At 35.2% G+C, this 24,495-nt stretch overlaps 3 protein-coding genes and 1 pseudogene across 5 annotated transcripts; all 4 read left to right on the top strand.

The window, feature by feature from the left end:
• The first annotated feature begins 985 nt into the window (after nucleotides 1-985).
• On the top strand, nucleotides 986-11,089 carry LOC125223651 (uncharacterized). Of its 3 annotated transcripts, none has more exons than XM_048126896.2 (19): nucleotides 986-1,111; nucleotides 1,359-1,432; nucleotides 1,535-1,730; nucleotides 1,949-2,118; nucleotides 2,294-2,443; nucleotides 4,739-4,879; nucleotides 5,523-5,583; nucleotides 5,774-6,090; nucleotides 6,434-6,565; nucleotides 6,794-6,901; nucleotides 7,015-7,101; nucleotides 8,230-8,352; nucleotides 8,471-8,591; nucleotides 8,666-8,788; nucleotides 9,135-9,269; nucleotides 9,418-9,557; nucleotides 9,698-9,838; nucleotides 9,955-10,248; nucleotides 10,359-11,089. In XM_048126896.2, exons 2-19 carry the CDS (start codon nucleotides 1,376-1,378, stop codon nucleotides 10,449-10,451), a joined length of 2,589 nt encoding a protein of 862 aa, XP_047982853.2. In that variant the 5' UTR covers nucleotides 986-1,111; nucleotides 1,359-1,375; the 3' UTR covers nucleotides 10,452-11,089. The 3 variants fall into 3 exon arrangements, 2 of the variants coding, with proteins under 2 accessions (XP_047982853.2, XP_047982855.2); XM_048126898.2 differs by having other exon boundaries at nucleotides 1,028-1,111; nucleotides 1,352-1,432; XR_007176754.2 differs by lacking the exon at nucleotides 10,359-11,089 and having other exon boundaries at nucleotides 9,739-9,838; nucleotides 9,955-10,095.
• Nucleotides 11,090-11,386: 297 nt separating this feature from the next.
• Nucleotides 11,387-13,979, top strand: CTF7 (protein). Its single transcript, XM_048127197.2, has 6 exons — nucleotides 11,387-11,947; nucleotides 12,190-12,412; nucleotides 12,488-12,577; nucleotides 12,658-12,726; nucleotides 12,948-13,285; nucleotides 13,554-13,979. Exons 1-6 carry the CDS (start codon nucleotides 11,778-11,780, stop codon nucleotides 13,690-13,692), a joined length of 1,029 nt encoding a protein of 342 aa, XP_047983154.2. The 5' UTR covers nucleotides 11,387-11,777; the 3' UTR covers nucleotides 13,693-13,979.
• A 1,855-nt stretch (nucleotides 13,980-15,834) lies between these two features.
• On the top strand, nucleotides 15,835-17,086 carry LOC125185164 (uncharacterized). The gene is made up of 2 exons (XM_089069071.1): nucleotides 15,835-16,873; nucleotides 16,962-17,086. Exon 1 carries the CDS (start codon nucleotides 15,877-15,879, stop codon nucleotides 16,660-16,662), a length of 786 nt encoding a protein of 261 aa, XP_088925197.1. The 5' UTR covers nucleotides 15,835-15,876; the 3' UTR covers nucleotides 16,663-16,873; nucleotides 16,962-17,086.
• A 6,391-nt stretch (nucleotides 17,087-23,477) lies between these two features.
• LOC125218139 (NDR1/HIN1-like protein 1 pseudogene) lies at nucleotides 23,478-24,495 on the top strand (annotated as a pseudogene).

The raw sequence follows: 24,495 nt of genomic DNA, 5'->3' as shown, positions 1-24,495 counted from the left end.
TGAGTTTGAAAATGAGGTTGAAATTGGGGCTGACTACATTGCAGGTGTTGTGGCTAAAAAATAAAACTGACGTGACAACTGAAAAATGGAGTCGAGCCTTTTTTTTAGTGCGCACCATAAATACTCTGATGAGTTAGTGGGGGATATAGTTCACTTACTAAAAATAAAAATAAATAAATACTTTATTCTATGTCTTTGATTGGCCGACTCAAATGGAAAACAATTAGAGTTACATGTGATTTCCTTAGTTTTAAAGAAACATTGTTGGATCAATAGAATCTGATGAAGAAAGAAATGCTGAAGTTAAACACGCATTTGTGGTGGAAGTTTCCAGGAAGAATGGGAATTGTGTGTGGTGTATTTAAAGTGATTGTTTGTGGAGCACCAAGAGTGTGAACCCACAATTACTTGTCTTAGTGCACCGTGTCGGCCTCACTTAGCACTTTCTATATGTTTCCACTTCAAACATAATCCACCCCACAACTTATATACACGTGCTCATAACAATTCATACAGTATATTTTAATTTTGTATGATAAGATTATAATGCTCATTGTTTTCATCATATGAAGTGCATTGACCAGATTTTAATGCCAACATAAGTGCAATATCTTGATTGTATAAAAGAAAATATAGGGGCCAAATTACAATAATAAAAGTAATAGGGAATTGTATACCATATGTAAAAATAAAATTATAGACTTCGACTGATAAAATTAATAATAAAAGAAATGAGTAAATAAATAATCTAATTTTTTAGTTGATAAGTAATTATTAAAATTGCACCATTACAGGTGTCCATCACATTCAAATCATACAAACTAAATACTTAAATTAAATGATTTTATTTTATCAAATCACACCTTAACCTAAATCAAAAAATCTGAGCTATTTTAACTGGATCATTTATTGGGCTAGTCTTAATGGGCCAAGAAGGCCTGCTTCCCAACCCCTATTGCTTAAACCTTAAACCCCACCATTAATTTTCTCTTCTTCTCTGCAGTCTGCTCATACCGGACGAACCACGCCCTACACAATCCAGACCTGCCGCTTCGAGTTTTCCGACGAGCCATCGCAGCCTAGCTCTTCGCCTCCACCCGGTCTCTCTCAGGTGCTATATTTTTCTGGCAAAATTATTGATTTTTTGACCGTTTCAAAGTTTTTGTAATTCGGCTTTCAAATTTTTGTTGGGATATGGAATGAACCAAAAAATGGGCACAAAATGCCAATGTTGTAAATTTTCTCAACATTCTGCTTTTATATATAGTATAGATTCATGATTTATTAAATTTAGAATTTCTGTTTACCAACTGAGTTACAAAACGTTCAATTCGGTTCTGAACTTCGTTAGAAATCAGGCTTAAGAAGGTCGACCATGGTGAAAACGAAATCCCAATCGAAGAAGTCCAAAAGAGGCGGCGTGGATTTCAAAGTAATTAACTGAAATTCTTTACTATGTGCAAGTTATGTTTCTTAGTAAAAAAGGATCGGTAGTGAATAAATTCTCAAGTTTTTAAATTTCATTTTTCTGTAGAAATTTAAGCGGAAAATCGGCCGCAAACTGCCTCCTCCGAAGAACTCTACCAACACCGAAATAAAATCTAAAGCGATAGTACTTCCAGAGCAAAGTATAGCTTCTGAAAGGGCTGGTTTAGCAACCAGCAAAAGGGGGTTGACGTTGAAGGAGCTTCTTCAGCAGACAAGTCATCATAATGCAAAATCCCGTAAAGGTATGTTCACTTCTCAATTTGTAATATTTCCTTTAGTGTAGTACTTGGACATATTTGATTGATATACATATATATCAATTCTGCTGATGGTTCCTTCCATATGAAGATATCAAGTGACATCTATTGCATTGTGTTCGGTTAATAAATTTTCCCTTGCTCTTTGATGTCCCTGTTTTCACTTTGTGCCTTATAGTTTACGTGTGTCGCCTTTTTTACAGATGCATTGCATGGTATCAAAGATATACTCCTGAACAACCCTGATGAGCTGAAGTTACATAAACTTTCTGTTGTTGAAAAACTTCGTGAACGAATTGGTGATGATGATGAGTTTGTCCGTGAAACACTTTATCAACTTTTTAAGTCAGTGATTTTCCCTGGTGGTACAAAGGTATTTCTGGTTGTTGCATAATATTTAATCTATGAAGTTCATAACTTATTTTGTGCCATCAAATCTGTATGGAATAACCGTTAGATTGTTATTTGTAAGACTGACATTTTCCCCATGTTTTCAAGTTTAAAGCTGAGCTGTTGCTTTAGTTGATTTTATGCTTTGACTCTTGCAGGACAACCAAGGGCCAGTTGTTTCTTTGATGATGGCATATGTTTTTAATGCTATGGCCCATTTAGTACTTGATGTTCGTTTGATGGCTTTCAAATTTTCCGACCTTGTTGTCCAGTTCTACCCCTCTTCTTTCCCCTTTTATGCTGAAAAAGTAAGCTTATTGTTTTCAGTGCCAGTTGGATGCTTGTTGCAGTATATTTGTTATGTGTTTGCATCTTCAAAATTATTTTTCTACATACTTAATTCCGTACGTACTTTCTAAAATATCATCTCATCTCTAGTGCTAGAGTTGATATTGTTAAACTATGAGCTAGGCATAGTATAAGAGGTGAGTTTAGGGAGTGCAAACTAACTATACGGATCATCATTGCCCTATATATAGAGTTTTGTACAAAGGGATCCATGCATATAAGATATAACCATGCATTGTTAAGTTTACAACAGCACCACTGAAAATGAGAGCAACAGCTTTACTATCTAACAGCACCATGTAGGGTTGATTCTAGGTAGTTCTAATTCAACCCCTATACAAACTGAAGTAACCATTTCCTATTGGAATATTGGAAAGTAGTTCCTGAAACCGAACCCCCGTAACTGGTTTGGTGAATACATCAGCCACCTGCTCCGTTGTTGAAAACAAGTGAATATCTAACTCCTTATTGACCACTTTGTCTCTTACAAAATGTTTATCAATCTCATATGATTAGTTCTTGCAAAATGAACCGGATTTGACGCAATAGTAGCCGCACTCTTGTTACCACACCAGATAACCGGATCATGGTGAAGATTGATCCCAATTTCATGAAGCATGGATTTAATACAGATTACCTCAAATGCAGAATCTGCCAAGATATGATGATACTCCGACTCTGTTGAACTGCGAGAAATTACATTTTACTTCTTAGAGGTACAAGAGATAAGATTGGGACCAAGAAAAATACAGAAGCCTACTAATTAGCATTACAGAATACTTTAAGGTGAAGATAGGATGAGGGATGAAAAGCAAAATTAGTTCAGAGTGCTTCTGAGATTATGCAACAGGCGTTTACATGCTTCCCGTAGAAGATCAGTAGGATTGTGAAAAAATAGGCTTAGTTTATTGACCATGAATGAGATGTCTGGTCAGAAGTGTGTGAGATACCCAAGAGCACTCCCGGTGCTACGAAATAAGGTAAGACTGTACAGAAGACAACTGTCATAAGGTGGGTTGGGTTTACTAGTTGTGAGTTTGGTTTTGATGTATCTGTGACCTTTACCTCGATTACCAGGATTCTGACTGTAGGCAGCATAAGCTTGAGGATTTGATTGCTGAGTGAATAGAGAAACCGCCAGCAGCAGCAGCTGAGGCCTGGTTTAGCAGTTGAAATCTCATTAGTTTTCAGAGCAAACTGTACCTCTTCCAGAGACAAATCCTCACATTTGGATTGGATAAAGACACTGATGCTTTTGAACTCAGGACCTTGTCCACCAAGTACAAAGTTAACAAGATCAGTTTTGATTTGTTGACCTGACCAAAACTGAAGAGCTGATCAGAAATACCTTGAATTTCAAAACATAATCATCAATAGAGGGATTCCCCCCTTCTTTAGCATCTGGAGTTGAAACCAAAGCTTGCATATTGAGCTCTTGATTGAGAGTGGAATGAGTTTCAGAGGTGTTCCAGATCTGAGCGAAAGTTGTGCATTGACCGGAATTACCAATCACTGAAGGCGAAATTGCAGTAAGGATCCAGCCAAAAATAAATTTATCACGGTGGTGCCAGATCAAATAGTCAAAATTCTGACTATCGCCTTCAGTGAATTGCGGTGGGGCATAATTTTGTAGGATGCCATCCTCAAATCTGTAGGCGCGAGGGGTGGTGAAACCTTGAGTTTTCCAAAAGCTATAGTTTGTTCGATCAAGCTTGATGCTTACGGGATGGATTGAAGGAAGAATTTGCTGAGTAGTAGCCATGAGATAGCTAAAAAGGCGATCACGGATCTATAGACTCGAGTGCGAATACAAGCAAGGCGGAAAGTGGGGAGGATCGGAAAAAACTTATCGATACCATGTTAACTATGAGCTAAGCATAGTAGAAGAGATGGTTTTAGGGAATGAAAGCTAGTCATACATATCATCATTGTGCTCTATAGATAGAGCTGTGTATAAAGTGATCCATGCATATAACTGTGCATGGGTAAGTTACAACAGCATAACAGAAAATGAGAGCAACAGCTTAACTATCTAACAGCATAACTAACATGCCACATCGGCTTCATTCTAGATAGTTCTAATGGATATTGGTGGAGTCATTTTGTCACCTAACTGTCTCTTTATGCTCCACCATTACCACTTAAACTCTGATGGAATTTCAAGCCAACTTACAATTTTTTTCCTATTGTTATCATTGATTTTTTCTTACACTCCCTATGGTCATCTGATATAAAATCTTTGATAATCTCTACAGGTTCTCCAAAACTATGAAAATTTCCTACGGAAGAACCAGTTTTTAGAGGATAAGAGCAAATTAAAGAGCATTCTATCTGGACTGGTTCGTTGCTTATCACTATTGCCATGCGAAGACAGAGAACACGCGGCAGCTAAAAATGTAATTTCTGGTGGATAGATGTTACTAGCAAATGTTGGAATTCCTAATTTCTTAATGTTATTATTATTTTCAAGTAAAGTTATACCATGATCCCATTGCCTTATTCTATACCATGTGAGAGGCATTTCATCCAATCCTCTATTCCTTTAGCTGTTAAATTTCTAAATCATCTCTAGTAAGAATTTACCAGTTTTCCCTGTTCGAGCAAGTTACACAAGTCCAGATTCTAATGCCATAGAATGTCATTGTTTCCTTCTACCACATTTAAACTGTGCTTAGTTGGTGAGAGGGGGGATCTATTTTAATTAATTCTGACCAATGCTGTGTGCAAAGTCACAAGCATGATCTTTAGAGCCCTTCCTGATGCATTGTTTCTTGTGCTTATTTTTTGGGCAACTTTGCGTAATGAGCAAGCTGTTTCTCTGAAAATAAAATGTTGTGTGTGTGAGTCTGTGCTAAAAGTGAGGCTGAATATTAATATATATCATTGTAGCCTCTATATATAAAGGCCACCACCTTAGAGCATTTTTGGCTATATTTTGAACTATTAACTATATTCATTATTTTTGTCTGCTTGCCGGTGTGGATTTTTTTTTCTTTCTCAGTTGTATTTTATATAGCTAATCTTGATCAATCCTTGCAGGATATTGCAGCTCCTGTAATTCTTCATGCTTTTGAGCCTGAGATTGCAATAGAACCTATTGGTGAGTTTCAGAAACATTTTACTTCCAGCAGGTTCACTTTTTATCTTTTAAGCTTATTAGTCTGTTACATCTGCTAAAAGAAGTATAGGTGTTAATCTAACTTAAGGTCTCTTATATTGGCAATATACATTAGATGTCTTAGTTTGAAGAAAAAGCTATTCAGTACTTACTTTATTTTCATATTTGGCAGGCCTTGTGGATTTTACCAGGCAATTAAAGGATATTTTGCCTATTTTAGTTGCTTGTTTCCATGATTTCATACCATTGATGCATAGCACCTCCCAACTAGATCTGCAATCATGTGAGTGTATGCAGTTTTTACTTCAGAGTATAGAAATCATAGTCAAACTTTTTGTTGGTGGGATTTCTGAAAGTGAATCGGATACAAAGATTATTCCATTGTGCGGGAAGCCTGGTTTGACTGCATGCAATAAGTTACTACCACCGATGATATTAAAGAAGTTATGGGATGCCTATCCTCTCAACCTAGTTCATCTTACGAGAAAGGTAACCTTATTCCTTGTCGTAAACTAGTGGTTTCAGATTTTCCCCGAGTCAGATGTGGTTTTCTTCAGGATAAAATTGTTCATGCAAGATGTGTTTGAAGATGAAAGCTTTTTAGTGTTGGCCCAAGTTGGTGTGGCAACTCAATACCAATTGTTTGCCAAATCTTTACTCTTTTGCTGCATTACTTTGTTTCATCAGTTTATTGTTTATTCCTACATCTATCTGATAGTTGAATTGAATATGATCACCTACTTTCCTTTTAGTGGTTGAATTACCAATAAATGATGTTTCTCAATCTCTAACGAGCTAAGCCTTTCATTTTGTTTTATTTGGTGTCATGCAGGATTATCGACGAATATCAATGCTGAATACAACAATTACCCAAATATTTTTGCAGTTGAAAAACTGGGACCAGTCTCCTTCGGTTTTGTTGGATAAGTTTTTGGAATTCATTGAAAGCTCAATGGCTATAAAGGTTTCCTTTGACTCCTATTATTTGCTCTTGCATATAAATTAAACTCTACCTGGTAATCCTGAAAACCAAGTAATGTTAGAATCTGTTTATTTGATCATCACTTTTGTTTCATTAATGTTAGTTTCTGACAAATTGCAGAACGGCTGTTTGTATAAACTATTGTCTGTGTTTGATTTTTTAAACGGTTTCTACTCTATTTCCTACCCGATAATTAAAATATTTGTGCAGATGCAATCAGGTAAGATTGTCCATGAGAAAGACTTGGTTCCACTTATACCATACATACCAAAATTAGTAATGCAAATCTCTGGTAGCTGGAGGCCTCGTATCCTTCAGGTTTGTTATGGTCAGATATTCATATTTGCTGTTTTATGTTAAGGCAGAGGTTTTATTATTTTATAATTTTATATTACCCATTCTCAAGTTTTGAACCTCATTTATCATCACAGGCTTTTACTGAGGTTTTCAAGAACTCCAGTCCAGAGTCTCCCATGAAATTAGCTTGCATTATTGCAATTGAAGAAATGCTTGCTCTTGTAAGATGTTAATTCTATCTGTTTATCTGTTGAATGCTTGCTCATTTATCATCACATGCTTTTGCTGAGGTTTTCAAGAATGTACATTCTTCTAAAATTAATTTAATTTATTTGTTTCTTTGTATATCTGTTAACAATATTGTGATTGCATGTTATTAAGATTTCTAATCTGATATAATTTTCGAGCATCATATCCTATCCAGAAATATATACACTTGTTTTTTCGTATATTTGATATAATTTGTTTGTTTGCATATCTGTTAACTCCTGATGTTAAATTGCTATGAAGATTGCTAAGTCCTGATATCCAGTGACAATCAACACTCTGCACCTAAAGCAAATAGATTTATAGTACTCCCTCCGTCCGCGATTAGGAGTCCCATTTCTTGGCGGCACGGGTTTTAAGAAGTGTTAAGAAAAGTGGGTGGAAAAAAGTTAGTGGAATATGGAACCCACTTGTATATATTAGTTTTAAGTGAAATGTGAGTGGAATGGGTTAGTGGAATGTGGGACTCTATTGCCATTTATGGTAAAAGTGAACCGAGACTCCTATTCGCGGACGGACGAAAATGAAAAAACGGGACTCCTATTTGCTGACGGAGAGAGTATAATAAAACAGCCAGTCAGCCAAAGTTCACCTGTCTAATTTTGAAGACCTTGATGATAGATTGCTATGAAGTGTAAATAAATGATACTCATGTGTGTCAAAATGGTATACTAATTTTAATACGTACTATTTTGTTTTGTTATTATATACTTTCACTTTGTGATGAATTATTATTAACAAAGTACTGGAGTATAATATATCCTAGAAAAATATGAGCTAAAATGTATTGGTGCAACAGGGAGGAGCTCACTTTACCTTGATGTGTGTCAAAAAATGGTATACTAATTTTAATACTAGTATATTTTGTTTTGTTATTATATAGTACTTTCACTTTGTGATGAAGTATTATTAACAAAGTTAACACTCTTATATTCTAATAATACTGTTGTGTGTCAAAATGGTATACTAATTTTAATACTGCTATTTTGTTTTGTTATTATATACTTTCACTGTGATGAAGTATTATTAACATAGTATATTATATTCTAGAAAAAATGAGCCTAAATGTATTGGTGCAACAGGGAAGGAGCTCAATTTACCTTGATGAGAGTGATCCTTCTTTGTTATCCTATCAGATCAGTTGGATACAGGATCTTCCTTCACTGCTGATTTTGTTAGATGACAAAAGTCCTGCATGTTCAAAGGTAGTTTCCTGGCATGTAAATGTAATGCTTTAATATTTTCTCCTGAATACTTCTACTGATGAGCTATATAATTATTATCAGTACCAGAATCCTTTATCAGTAATTGTTCTTTCCGCAGGCTGTGTTACGACTTCTTTTGTACATAGGGCAATGTGCTCCACTTGACTCTCCATTCTCACGAGAGTTTGATACTTTGCAGTTTAGATTTAAAGATTTCTTTTGCAAACTAGTTGAAAATGGTATATACATCTACCCATTCTTCATACTTTCTTTATCCTTCTCCATGTGCTGACTGTAATACTCTGTTTTGTAGACAAATGCTTTGGTCCCTTCATAAGGCATGCAGGAGATATTAAGGAGCTTGCCATTTGTTGCCTTTATTACTTCTCTTACATGGACTCTCTGCTTCTGCAGTCACTTGTTTCATGTTGCTTATGTAAGTATTGTTGAACTTCATTTTGTAACTGTTTCACATTTTATGCTGTTAATACTCTCCCGCTTGTTCTCCTCTAGTCCTCTTTTAAGGAGGATATGTTGAATAAAGTGGTTGAGGTGGAACAAAGCCGATAACAATCTCACAGCAAGTTAATAGGAGTAGATTTGTTTGCTGATCCTGTTAAAAATGAAGGAAAATTTTTTGTTGCTTTATTTATCTTAAGGACATCGAAGTGATATAGATGTTGTCTCTGAATTTTAGTAAAGAAGAATATATCTATAGAATTTGGGACTGTGACTGTTGAAGAGTATAATTAATGTGTAGATTTGCTTTGTCTCATACCCAGGCAATGTTCTTGAGCCGTTATTCATTTCCCGTATCTTTGAAGTTCTGCAATCTTCCTTTAGAGCTGGGCATATCCTGGTAGCAGACTATATAAGTATCCATGTCACTTTACTCTCACGGTTTCAAGTTTATCCAGGTAACTAATTTTTCTGGGAGTAGCATTTCGGGATGTGAAATTTTGTTGAAATTTTCTGGAGTATATTGCAGGGAAAAGTATAAATTATCTTTCTTTGTCTAAATTGTTGTATATGCTTCTTATTTTACTTATATGTCATTATTTGCAGATCCAGTCACTGAGAGTGATGGGAAATCACACTGGAAGACATTTAAGAATGTTACTAGAGTTGTCTGTTCATCTTTGTCACAGATTGGTGATGATAATCTTGTCTTGCAGATGCTGGAGAAGATAATTGTCGATCAAATTGTATGTTAATCCTTTTCCCATATTGATTATTTTCTTTGAACTCCCTCCATGGATCATATTAACTTAGTTCTTAGATTATCTCACTTTCTCTTGAACTAAGTGGTGAAAATAACTTTTTATATTCGATTATTATTTATCAGTGTTCGGATATACCTTTGGACAATAAGTGCGCCTTTGTCAGATTGCTTCTCACACTTGACTCAAAGCCGTCAAGACTTTCGGATCTGAGTGTTGTGAGCATGAGCCATGTTCTTCCACAATACATGACCTCTGTGTTATCTGTAAGTATTTTTCCTAAAAAAATTTTGTTTTAAAGTTGGTATATTTTTCCGCTAGTTTCACCATCATCAATTTATTTAGTTATTTGTATAAGTTCAATTATGCCTTTTCGGTGCAGAATGTTCGGTACAATGATGAAGATTCAATGTCTGTGATCAGTGTAAAAAGAAGACAATATTACTTACTACCTTGCTTTTATCTAATTTATGGGAGCAAAAGGTTATTAAGTCTTGTGTTAAATGTGATGGGATCTTGGGTATCTGAGGCTAGTTCCTCAGTTGATCGTTCGAATACAATATGTAGCATTGCCTCAGTACTCCTTCTGATGTATGAAGACGTCAAGGTCCGTCAGATTCTTCCATCGTGCAAGATTGAGATGGCAAGTGTGTTACAGAATATGCTCAACGTACTGGTACGAATGTTGCTTCAATTTACAGTTCAAATTTTAATACTTTCTTTTCCAATCCAAAGCCCTAAATTATTTATGACACCACAATAAAGTCTCTTTTTACTTGTGAATAGACTTGTGGTGAAGGGCCAAACATGACTTTGGAGGAAAGGTATAACATTGAGAGGGCATACAATCAGTTGAGAGCAATCACCAACACTGAGTAGCAGTATAGCTATCACTCCGGAGAAGGGAGAAAGTACCATCTTTCCTATCTTTCGACTAAGTTCTCCAAGCCACGTTCCTCCAATTGTTGTTTATTTACAGTAGAATGAATCTCGTGAAGGAGGGAGCTGGTTTCTGCTGTGAATGTCTCTCGGTGAACTTTTTCTTGTAGTTCTCTCCCAGAATTCTTGATCAACAAGGAGAAGTCATGCCCGATAAAAGCCCTCAGCCTGCAGGCCGCCCAACTACATGTACACCCAACCATCCATATACCTCAAGGACTGAGGCGTCGTTGAATGCAAATCGCATAGTTGACATCTCGGATGCTTTTCATTGTTTAGCAAATCACCTTTTCCTCTCGTATGTATCAGCCAGTAATGTGCATATTTTGATTTAGATAGAGCCATTAATTTTTTTTCTTAACCCGAGCTAGTTTGTGTCACAGTGTCTCCTCAACCTAGAATTTAAGCTTAGGAAAATTTTGTTCGTATGCTATAAAGAGATGGTTACACTTTTTGTCATTTGTAACCATTTTTTATTCGTAGATTACCCAGTCTAAAGAGCAGACAATACGATCAAAGGACTGAATATATTATTTGATGGTATTACACAATATTCAAATTATGTTCAGTTTATATTAGTCAACTGGTGCTTAAGATGGTGATTCTAGCATTTATTTTTGACAAGTACTCCATTGAATATGATATTTTTTAAATGATATTTCAAATTTATCCAAAAAAATCTTTAAAAATTTCTGTAGTATACAAATAATATTAGTAGTAATATTATTATTAATTTTATAATAAAATATGAATGAAATAAGTTAATAAAATGTATTAATGAAAATAGTAATAACAAAAATAAAATAGAATAATAGTATAATCTATATCACTGAAATCTGAATTGTCTCCAACTCTAGCCCGCTGGAGCCTCCCTTCACCACCAGCTCTCCACGCCGTCGCCCTCCCTCCCATTTCCGTTCATTGAGATTTACTAAAAGAAGTAAATGCAACCTCCCAAATATTGAATACTATTTCCATAAACTTGAATTCTTAATTACTTTTGTATTCTGATATAGTACTCATTTAGGTTTTTCGTTTTTTCTGAAATTTCACACAATTCGGGTTTAGCTTGGTTTTTTATTTTTCGGTGAATTCGGTTTTGGTTCGATTTGTTTGAGCGAAAAAACGATTTTATTTTTTTTGTGATTTTATTGTAATAATAACGCGAAAAAGATTTTGGCGCGAAATGAAATAATGCTTTATAGTCACCGGCTCTGCAACACTAACATCGAAACAAATTGAAGAAGCTAAACTAAATCGACGGAGATGCAGCCAAAGATCAACGCTTTCTTCAGGCCCTCGCCTTCTTACCCACCGAAATCTCCGGATTCATCTCCATTTTCCGTTGATTTATGTGACGCTGTTGCCGGAAAATCAACCGCAGAAACAGAATCCGATATCTCCAGTAAACGCTCGCATTCTGCTCGTCTAGAAGGGTAATTCTCGTCGTTTGTTTGCATATCACTTGAATTTATCTCGTTTAGATACATTCGATTAATCTATGTGGGTGTTAACCTTCTAAGGGTTTTAATTTGGGGGAATTCAATGAGGTTTTGCACTCTTGCAGTTTTAGCATATTTGTTCTCTGTTTTTTAGTTTTTTTGGGGGGAAATTTTCTACAACTCTTATAGAATAGGTTAGCAAATGGCCACTATGATTAAAAACGATTTATCTGCAGAGAAACACTTGAGGACAAGCACACCAAATTGAAGCAAGGCAAGAGTAGCCAAGTTCTAAATAAGAAGAGAAATTATGCACAGATGTTCTTAAAAGTTGGACAGTCAGATTTTCTATTGCATACTTGTAAAGTGTGTAGTTTTCAGTATGCTGCTGGTGATGAAGAAGATGAAAAGGTCCACAGAACATTTCACAAGAACTACACCCATGGGTTACCTTTTAAGGTAGTTGTAATTTGTGTTTTCTTTTCATATGCTGCTTGGTTTATAAATGAAATGGGGTATTTATTTTACCGTAAGGGTTGGCGCAATGAAAGAGTTGTAGATGAACTTGACAAGGGGCGCATAATCTTGGTGCAAGATGGTGATCCTCCGTCTCAGTTCAAAAAGGTACTGGATGGATAAAGAGCTTATGTTTGATTTACTCTTCATTTTTGGGAGCTCTAGTGGTTGTGTTGGTATGAATGCAGGTTGAAGATGTTGTGAGGATGATGGAAACAGAGCTTGGAGAGGGGTGGATACTAAATAAGCAGAGTAAGGTATCCAAAATATACTATGCTCTCCAATGCTTAATTCTTCATGATATTAAGAATTAGTAATTGTGTAAGCATCAAGAACAGTGATGGATCTTTTGTTAATTTGGTTATCAATTTTCTTCTCCTTGAAAACAGAATCTCAAAACTTCATATGTAATGCAAAATAACTTCTTGGCATCTAGTTTGCAAGTAGCATGAAACATATGCATTTTGTATGATAACAGGTATATCTATTTATTTCATCGCAAAGAGTATGTGGATGTCTAGTTGCCGAGCCAATAGTAAAGGCCTACAAGTTACTCTCAAGCTCACTGGGTGAAAAAAGTCACCTTCCTGTCAAGGAAAAAAAGAGCACCTCTTCCACCCTTCAATTTGGTGTTGTTAGTCTACAGAGGGAAGTCATAAAAAAGGAACGTTATAAACATCCAGACGAAGGAACTCATGATGGAATGGTTTTGTGCAAGAACGAGGCTGTACCAGCTCTTTGCGGTATTAGAGCCATTTGGGTCTCTCCTTCTAACAGAAGAAAGAACATAGCTAGAAGTTTGCTTGATGCAGCAAGGTAAATTTGTTGTTCTTTCAGTTCTCATGCTATTGTTCATTAGATTAGTTAAAAAGAAAAATATCATAATTCTCAAGTTTCTATCGAAAGAAAACAAGTTATATAACTAAAAGTAAGGGTGATGTTTTGCTTTTTACACCTCAACAAAGCTCTATAAAATGACCAAATCTTCAATATCTTGAATCAACCATCTAATTTTCACTTTTGCTTGTGCATCGCTCTTGATTCTTAAGAATCATAATTTGATATTGATTTTTCTTTGTCACAGGAATAGTTTCTGCACAAGCATGGTTCTCAACCATACAGATTTAGCATTTTCTCAACCAACCACGCTTGGGAAAGCTTTGATGTCCAGCTACACAAGAACAAATTCTTTTTTGGTCTACACGACCACTAATATGGACTAGAGGTTATTTAAATTTTCTTTTTAAGTTATGATCCATTCAAAAGCTTCTTCCAAATCTAGTCTTGCTACTTCCCTTTTTAAGTTTTCCTTCCCAATTTTGTTATATGGTCCTATTTTTCAGTTTTACTGAACAAGGAATATAGATTCTTTGAATGTTGAAAATTGAAATATCTTAGTTTCAACTTTATGATAGTTAGAAAAATCTGTTTGAAATAGTTTGTCGTGTTTGATCAGGTAATGACTTGATAATTTCACAATGAAATGAAGAAATAAATTCCTTTGACCTCTTACTTGTTACTTTACCCTGTGTAGATCACTAATTCTTTAACTGATTTATTCTCAAATTGAACACTATTTAGATGTTTAATGCAGTCAAGGAAGATTCCATGTTCTTATCCTGTTTTTTGTAACTAAAGTAAATTCCAAAGAAATTAATGAGCAAATTTAAAGATTTCGAATATTCCACTGGTTGATACATCGTCGCTGCGTTTTACTACCTATAGAATATTACAAATTACAATTAACAAATATGTGAGGGTTTAAGATCTGAATTAAAATCAATATTCAATAGGCTTATAGGCAGAGTGTTTTGTATTGTTTTTTATTGTGTCTACATTCGAGTTTCAATTTGTGTTCCTAATATTCATAATGTATGTAGTGGTAAATTTATAATGTATCACGAGTGAAATTTTTTTCTTTAATAAATGGGCATTTAATTTAAAAAATATTTTCGAGCTCTCCATTTATTTGAAATATCAGGACTAATTATACAGTGAAAATTCATTCTCCATTTTATGACCATTAGAGGCTAAACTAAGATGAAATTGAGCTTCATTTTCGATGCAATTTTCTGTATGGATAATGGATGGTTTGTAAGAAAAGGCGTTACACATTTACCCCAATCAAATATGTTGTCTGTTGAAACTTGAAACAGGTCATTTTTTTTTCTTTAATACTAAGTGAGCATTTAAGTTTTAAAAAAAAACTTTTCGAGGCTCCTTTTATCTGAAGTATGGGAACTTAATATACTGTGAAAAATCTATTCTCCAGTTGCGACATGAGGCGAAGCTACGATGAAACTGAACTTCATTTTCGATGCAATTGTGTATTACCAGATTTTACCTAAAATGTACAGCTTTGAATCCAAAACCTTAGCCCAGTAGGGGAAATTTGACAGCAATAACACTGCCATTATTTAATCTCTGCATCATTACTAAAGAAAGGGCCTTATCGCCTGTGCAATATTTTTTCAATTGGGTTTTCATTTTACTTTTATATAAAATTAGAGTAAAGTTACCCTTTGTCTAGTTACCTATGTTCTTCTACCCCATTTTTTGGCTACTGGTCTCGTGTGAAAATGAGAATAATATAGGAAGAATTTTTTTTTTTATATTAAGATAAATGAGTCTCAAAATGAGAATTTATTTGATTCTTTCAGTTATACTATCATTATAGTGGAAATCACTATCATTTTGCTATTAAGCTTTTTCTCAATTAGAGGACTGAATCTTATATTTCTTTATTGAAATAAAATGGTTTATCTGCCTAAATATTCTTGAATAGACACTCTTTTATACAAAATCAAAACTAAATAGTAGAGAAATACATTTTCTCTTTAAATTTCATTATTCATGACGTAAAGATTATAGTGTGGAGACATCATATCCAAAACCACCGAATCCATCAACCAACAATGAAATAATTATAAAGAAATTATAGGCTATATAAGCAAACAAAATGAAAATATACTACTATAGTGTGGATTTTGGAAAAATGGAACACCAAAGACAACTTTGTGAGACGTGGTAAGCGGTACCAAACTAGCAATACACTTGCGTCTGAAAAAACATGGACTTTCTAGTCAAAATACTGAAGGCTGTGGGCATAATCGTCCATCAACATATGCTTACAACAGAGTTGCGATAAAAAAGAGTATAAACAAAATAAATAAATATTTAAAATGAGAAATGTGAATAGACTTATTGCTTGGAGGCCAAGGAATTTCCGCTACTCGTTCTCTCGAAGCTACTGCACGAACTCTGCGTTTCCTCTTTCTCTATTCCCAAAATACCCCCACCGCCATATTTTAATACCCTTGGCGTCCCACCTCCCATTTTATATATAAGCTCCATATCCACATTTCTCGATCAAAATTCTCTCCCCCTTTTTAATTCAGGCTGACGATATGGTGGAAGGCGGCGGTGGTCCGGCGTTTCCGGTGGTGTTTTTCGACGGCGAGCGGGAGATGAACATCGGAGAGGTCAGAGTCAATCCGACGCTCGAGTACAAGCCGTTTCAACTCATGCTAAGCCAGAAGATCGGGATTTCCCCCAACCAAATCTCCATCTACCTCGTCGACCGGAGGAAGAACCCTAAGTCGCCGTTCTCGGAGGACCGCCGCCGGATTCCGATCACGGGGAAGGTCAACTTCGCTCTAATCTGCCGTCAGAAGGAGTGCTGCTTCCTGGTCGTGCTGAAGAGGTCTAGGAAGTCGAGGAATCGGAGGGAGAAGGCGATGACCGGGCTCGACCTCGCCGACTTACTGCCGGGGAGCGAGTTTCCCCGGCCGGCGATGCATTTGGCGCCGGAAAATCTGATATTGCTCCGGAGAAATCAGCAGGTTCCGTTTCACGAGCGGTTGCAGGGGTTGGGATCTGAGAGAGTGAATTGTGAAATGGCAATGGCGAGGGGGAATTTGGACGCTGCTTATTTCCGGAGTTCGGGTCACAACTCTCCTCCGGGGACGGGTATGGATCTTGGCCCTAATTATGATGATTGGTATGCTTTCCATCATCCTTGGGCAATGATGATGACGAAACCTGAAACTGGTAAAGTGTATTGTGAGGAGTGTGTGAACGCGGAGAAGAATGGGGAAACGCCGTCGTTTCATCCCTGCGCAAACGACGCCGTAGTAACCTGGCTGCCCGCGCCGTTGGGGCCGATTTGTCGGCCGAATAATCCGGCTCCTTGAGGCATGTTCTCTGATACTACACGATTTAGTTTTTCTTTTTATTTACGTTTTAGGATCAGATTCAGAGATGGAATTGGGTGAAGTGGAATTAAGAATTTTTGTGGTTCAATTGGGCATAACACGGAGTGGTTTATACACGTGACCTCCATTCAAGAAATGTGTGAAGGAATTGTGCCAGAGTTTGTTGATTGTTTCGTCAAATCCATAGAAGGTTGGATGTTTTTTGCCGAGAATTGGAATTGAATCTCGGATGAAATTAGGGTTTTAATTCTCATCTTGTCTTGTTTTTCAATTTGTAGAAAGTATTACTAGTAGAAAACAGAGGAAGTAGTAGGGAGGAGGATTCTGTACATTGCCCTCGTTTTGGTGCCTACGTTTGGCCGATGTTGGTAGAAATCTCTCTTATTCCTTTTGTTTTTTTGAATCGTTTTCCCCCAATCATTTTGCTCGATCCATCACTTTTTCGAATTTTAAAAAATAATTAAAATACTAATATTGATTATTGAGCCGGAGTGAGTGAGTTACTAGAAAGTTGGAAATTCTAAATTGATTTGCGCTTTCTAAATGGCCCCACGATTCATGTCAACATGATGGATATTTTTATTTGACAATTCTACCCAACATAGTACTACTCGATTGTGGGATCTTTACCACGAATTTCCATGTCTAAATGAAATTCGTTTTGAGCCAAAAGATTAACTCGTTTTTAATTCTTGCATCGTGAAATTAAGACTTAACATTTCCAAAAACTTCTTTGCGTTTATATTTAAATACTATAAGTGGACTTATTTTTTGCTCCCATTGAAAACACATTGCATATTGTAAGAGATACATGTAACGTATATTTTAGAAAAAATGTAACCACGGTTATCTTTGATAAAATGGTGACCAAATAAATACTACTACCTCCTTATAAATTGTGACTTGCATGAATTTTAATAAATTATTTAATTTTATAAAGAAAATGAGTAAAAAAAGTTAGTAAAGTATAAATTTTATTTTTATATATTACTAGTTTAACGATAGAATGTGAGTTGTAATTTGTTAGTGAAGTAATATGTTGTTCCCTTATTTAAAAAAAATGTACTTCAATGTTGGGCCGTCGAAATGACAAAACATGTCAGGTTTTGACGGAAAGAAATACATATTATAGAATAATGGAAAAAATTAAATTTTGACGGAAAGAAATACATATTATAGAATAGTGGAAAAAATCTATTTAATTGTATTAATCTAAATTTCACCTCAGTATAGTACCTACGTCCAGATTATATACTAACTCATAGGGCTACCTCACTCATATATCAAATCTCATTTTTTTTTCAAAAACTTTTTCAATCATAATGCAAATTCAAATCCATTTTACATTTTTCTACGGAACATCACTCTAATGCCAAAATTTTGTGAGACTAAAAAATGGTGTTAAATTTAAATTTGGTGTAAATGATTAGAGTAAAAATAATTTTTGATATGACATATACTTTTTAAAAAAAAGAGTTTAAGTTTAACTTAAATACTTAAGTAAGATTATCTCCCACCAAAACTCGGAATCGGATCCTCTGTTGTGCCCCTTGGCACAGCAGCAGCTGCTGTGCATTAAACACAGCTTGCAACAAATGAAACGCAGGTATGTTTTGTTCATTCTTTTTATTTCCTTATCCATTCTTTTACAATTTCATTCCTTTTTCATTCTTTTTTGCTTTTCTTTATTTAATTAAATTACAAATGAAGATTTAATATGGGTATTTGTGCCTGAATTAATTGCCGACATAGACATTATTCAACAACTTAAATCTTGCAACTACCATAAATTCATACGAAATCATGTTGTGTAAAAGAAAAGAAAAAAGGAATGAAATTGTAAAAGAATGGAAAAGGAAATAAAAAGAATAAACAAAACATACCTGCGTTTCATTTGTTGCAAGCTGCGTTTAATGCACAGCAGCTGCTGCTGTGCCAAGGGGCACAGCAGAGGATCCGATTCCCCAAAACTCATTTTTGGGCAAAGAATCATCTCTAATCGTTCCCCAAATCGCAACACGAAACGCAATTTTTTTGCATTTTTTAACAATGCAGACCCATATTTGGTATACACCATTCACAAATGCAGAACCTTTTTGAAAAATTGCGTTCCAAGTTCCAACCCTACTCTGCGTTGTATTTTTTGGCAGGAGAGAATTAATAAATAGCTTGCCTGCATCGTCGATTGGGCCTTTAAAATCTGTCTTGCTTATTGAATTGATTAAAGTGGGCCTTTAAAATTGGGCTGGTATAATTGGTTTTTCTTATTATAAGATGGGTGATTTAAATGTTTGATAGTTTAGTAATTAAATTATTAAACATTTAATAACTGGGGTAATTTAAAGTATTTGTTAATATATAAATATTATTAAATTATTAATTTATACTACACCTTCCATTCCATAGTAATAGAGTCATTTTACTATTTTGGTACGTTCCAAGTAATAGAGTCATTTCCTTTTAAATAAAAGTCAACACATTTTTTCACACCTACTTTACTCTCTCTTACTTTATTATCTCTTCATCTATCTACCTTTTTCATTTTCCACTTTACTCTCCCTTTACTTAATTCACCTAACACAATTTTTCTTAATCTCCGTGCTAAAAAGAAACGTCTCCATTGCTATGGAATGGAGGGAGTATAAATTACTGAAAAAGTGTTGTGGGGTTAATACTTAATATGTTAAATTAAATTGAAAAAGTATGAAAAGTAATTAAGTGCATATAAAATATTCTTTTAGTTTGAGTTTGGTGTAAATTATTAGAATAAAATTATTGTTCGATGTGATATATATTGGAAAATGGGTTTGAGTTTTATAGTATATCGATGGAGATGGTATAATTACGAATATCCACCTGAATTTTATGACTCCTAAGTCCCAATTACACTAAAAGTCTTGCCACAGTATGCATCAACCAGAACTTCATACCCACCAAATTATAACTGTGTCACCTATATGATTAGGTCGTAATCGATAAAAAAATGTAGAAAGGATGTAATCGATAAAATGATATTATACAGAAAATTAAAAAATTAGTATAAGAAAGATTTATAGTAGATTACAAAGATATAAGAAACTGAAAAATATGTATATGAAAGGTTTATAGAAAACATTAAAATATGGTATTTTAATTAATTAATTATACTTAGATTATGAATTAATTAAATTAGATTAAAGAGATTAAGTTCATTACTCCAATGCCCATGCCGTAGATTGAAAGTAACGATATTTATTGTAGAGAATTAGGGCCCATAGATTACAATATTTTGTGAAGAGAAAATGTGCAAAATTATGTGAGTGAATCCTTGTACGACATAGATAGCCCAAGACTCAGCCCAACAACATAAAGAATATGAGATTCAGCCCAATAAAATCTTAAAACAAGTATAGAAATTATAGAAGACAAGGAAGGATAAGAAATGTTTGAATATATAATCTTCAATGGAACCAACGATTTCATTTCTACAAAGATAATGACAACTCTTGTAACTTTTATCATGGAAAACCATCTACAAAAGCTCGATTACTAACTAATACTACTAAACTAGGAACATATTTCTACAAAGTGACTGATATACAATATAATCATAACTATTGCCATAGAATTCTGAAGCTAATAGTTCATCCAACAATGTGAAGGAACTCTCTCTCGAATGAGGTTTTCCAAAAATATATCAAAATCTCTCTCTAAAGTGAAGGAGGCATGTATACAAGTGGATAAAAATTATTTAGAACTCTTTTCACACTACTGTCTTCGGCCCCTTCAATAAGGGGTCTTTGTTAGGACCGTCGACTAAACATTAATTTGATATTGTCAACTTTGGATCAAAACCGCACGGATTTGTTTTTGGATCGCTCCCTAAAGACCTCAAACTAATTGGAGTTGGACAACGCTTATATACTTCTTCCAACTTTCGTCACTCATCCAATGTGGGATGAGTTTGTACCAACAGTCTTCTAATATAATATTGCGCAGTCTACCTCCAACATCAATGTTCACATAATTTTAGTAAATACTATTCAAGATCATGTTATTGGATATTAGTGATTGCTTTAACAAATTAAGTAATTAAGGTGATGAATCAATAATAACCGGCTCTATAATTCAAAGATTACAATAATAGTTGGATGGAATAGTGTAGAAGAGTAGTTGAACAAAGTTTATCACAAGTTCCTATTATTCTGAAAGCATGATGTTAATGTGACTGCACTAATACCACACATAGTAGATATTTTAGGATCAGTTTGTTTGTAAAACTATGGTTGTGATTTGTTTTTCTAAAGTTAAATTTTATTATGGAAGCTGCCATTTTGTGGGGATATCCTAGCATAGTGTCTCCCCTCCCTAGATTCCTTATCCACCTCGTTTTCCTTCTATTTTCTTCTAAAAATTACTTATTTTCCCTCATTTTTAAAAACTTTTTATATTAATAACAAGTACAAATAAATCCTGTTATTTGCTAGTATTATAGTACTAGCTTTTCCACCTCGTTTTAATTCTAAAAAGGGAACGCCATTTAATCACAGCCCACTATGCTAGTGGCGTGTAATCATCTATGAAGCCGAAACTATATTCTATATTATTAAAGAAACTAGGTTTGCTTTTTACCCAAAATAAGATGCAAGAAAGTATTAAATTTCGAAAAAAGGTAAGCAAAAAGTGCACTGATTATATGTTCATTTAAAGGCCCCTACTACACGAAATAACACGCGTCGTTATTCATGGAATTTTTTTCAACGTGTGGGAGCAAATGCAATTTACTACTTCTATATGAAATAAATGAATATCAATATATGCAATTTTGTTCTTTTTAATTTTTGTTGACTAATTTTATGTCACATATTCATTGACGAAGACTCTCTGCCATGTAACCGGCAAATGTACAAACATTTTCACATGTATACAATAAATTCGAACGTTGTCGTCTCGAAACTTCGAAGTCCATTTGGACGGCTGTTTATTTATTCCACATTGATCAAACGGTAGGCCACAAAGGCAAGACAAAAGGCAAAGCAAATTACTATAAATAACAATAGTAGTGACTAACAAAAGAATTCCATACGTTTATCTCTTTCACTAAGCATGTGTGTGTGTGTGTGTATTTTCGTGTGCGATATAAAGCCAACAAATGTACTTTTATAACTAGATAGTTAAGAGTGGTAAAAAAACATCATTTGTGCAAATAAAATAAACACATATTGTAACTTGTGTGTGTTTTTTACACTCCCCAATCCCCTGCCCTCATATTTTAAACAAGCACAAAACTTGCTCTATTGAATTTGTTTTCATTGTACTCCTAGTTTTTTCTGTTGGTTATAAATTCATCCCACGTCGGATGAGTGGGGGAAGTTAAAAGATGTGTATAATTATTGTCCAACCCCAATTAGTTTGAGGTCTTTTGGGAGTGACCTAAAAACAAATTTGTGCAGGCTTAACCCAAGGCGGACAATACCAAACTAATGTTGTAGTCGACGGTCCTAACAAGTGGTATCAGAGCCCAAGTGGCTTTGGGTCGGGCCTGGATGAGCTCCATTTAGGGTTGGGCCTTGAAAAACTCGAGTTAGAGTCGGGCCCAGGATGAAAGGGACCCCAAAACCAGTCCGTGTGAACTTGACCCAAAGCGGACAATATCAAACTAATATAACAGTCGATGATCCTAGCATTTACATCGTAAAAATAAATTAAAAACAGTCACTAGACTCACTACTATATGTGGAGTACAATTTGCGTTGCAATTTCATGGTATTTCTGAATTCTGGCCGGGGTTAGTGCATACGAGGATGCAAAGGCATTGTCGGTAGGATAAGCTCGAGCCTTAATTTATTTAATTTTCTGCATAATACTAGTAATAAGAAAACTGTATACTATAATCATTGATAATTTTTAAAAATGGTACTTTTTGTAATCAATATATATTTTTAATATATCTTTAAGCCAAATACTACTACTACATATAGTTATTTATTTCATTTTACGAAATTAAAAGTAGTTACACGTCTAAAGGTTTATAGTAAATTATAAACATGATAATCTATTTAATACTCCATGATCGAACGCATACAGGCTGCCAGTTCCCCAAATGACTGCAATTAATTATTTTATTGTTAAATTTGATTCTTCCATAAGATTCTCCGAATGTGGAGAAAGCTTTTCTCACTTTTCTGTTTTTTTATAATGCTAAACCTGCGGGTATATGTGGATAATATATCATTTTTGTAATCTTTGATTGAAATGGTAAGGTAAACAATACAAATCGAAGCAATATCGACAATTGTAAAATATAACAAATGAATTTTACAAGTGAAACACTACAAAGATCAATAGCTCTTCGCAAACTCCTGAAATGAGTTACAATATACAAAATGTAATTAATAAGAGTACAAATTAATTAAGAACAAGAAAATTCGAATAACATGTGCCCCATGAGACATTAGGTTCCAAACGTTATTTCCTCTAAAGTTCCATGTGACCTTAGCACAATTAGTCAATTGTTTTTAGCTGTGAGTATTTAAAGTTTTCAATAATGTTAGAAATTAGTGACTAGTCATTTCCTTTCCTTAAATAAAGTCACAGCTTTTCATCTAAATTACTCACTACTACTCCTAAAAGATGTGACCTGCTACCAGCCTTCTAGTAGAGCTATTGATACTTCTAGTACTTTAATTATTATTTATATGCATAAATAAACAAATCATGGTGCTACATAATTTTGTGCTTAAATTTATTATAAATTAAGTTAGTTTAATAAGATAAGTGATGGACGTATACGAATACACAATACACAGGTAGAAGGGCGATTAAACAGAGTGGGGAAGTCATTATCCGTAAAGAGCGTCCACTCGTTTCCAGCATATCAATATCAATCCTATATTAGTAGTATTAGCAGAGCACATAAGAATCTTATCAGCATCGATCGGCATGTCGGAGAAGTGCAGCCACCACAAGAGCAAGCGGCAGAAGCGCGTGCGCAAGTTGTGCGCGTGCTTCCTCGTCTTCAACTTCATCCTCCTCCTCATCATCCTCATCATCTGGGCCATCCTCCAGCCCAAAAAGCCCCGCTTCCTCCTCCAAGACGCCACCATCTTCGCCCTCAACGTCTCCGCCGCCAACGTCATCTCCACCACCCTCCAGATCACCGTCCTCTCCCGCAACCCCAACTCCAACATCGGCGTCTACTACGACAAGCTCGACGCCTTCGCCACCTACCACAGCCAGCAGATCACCTACTACACCGCCATCCCTCCCGTCTACCAGGGCCACAAGGACCTCAACATCTGGTCTCCCTTCGTCTACGGCAACGACGTCCCTGTCGCCCCTTTCAACGGCCTCGCCCTCGCCCAGGACCAGTCTAACGGCGCCATCAAACTCACCGTTAAACTTGACGCCCGCGTTAAATGGAAGGTCGGATCCTTCGTCTCTGGCCGCTATCACCTCCACGTCTCCTGCCCCGCTTATATCCCGCTTGGAAATAGCAAAGCCAACGGCATCATCGTCGGCGCCGGCGTTAAGTATCAGCTCTCCCAGAGCTGTAGTGTAAGTGTCTGACTCTCACAATCATCACTTTTATTTTATTTTACTTATGTTTTATAATTGAACACACATATTGATGAATGATGAACCACAGGCCGTATTTAATTAAATGTTACGCCGATTTTTATCTTCACTTTTACTTGTATTTCTCCGCTTCTTGCTTTTGTTTACAGAGGAGCACATGATTGTACATTTTGCTTGTGAATAAATTCTGTATATCTATGTAATGACAATTCTGTTTTGTTAATTGTTGATTATGCAATAATTGGTTCTTTGGAA

The sequence above is a fragment of the Salvia hispanica genome, chromosome 1 (assembly GCF_029641045.1).
Source record: "Salvia hispanica isolate PSC_SH4W2 chromosome 1, Shi_PSC_v1, whole genome shotgun sequence".
Lineage (NCBI taxonomy): Eukaryota > Viridiplantae > Streptophyta > Magnoliopsida > Lamiales > Lamiaceae > Salvia > Salvia hispanica.
This window is presented reverse-complemented; position numbering and strand designations above follow the sequence as displayed.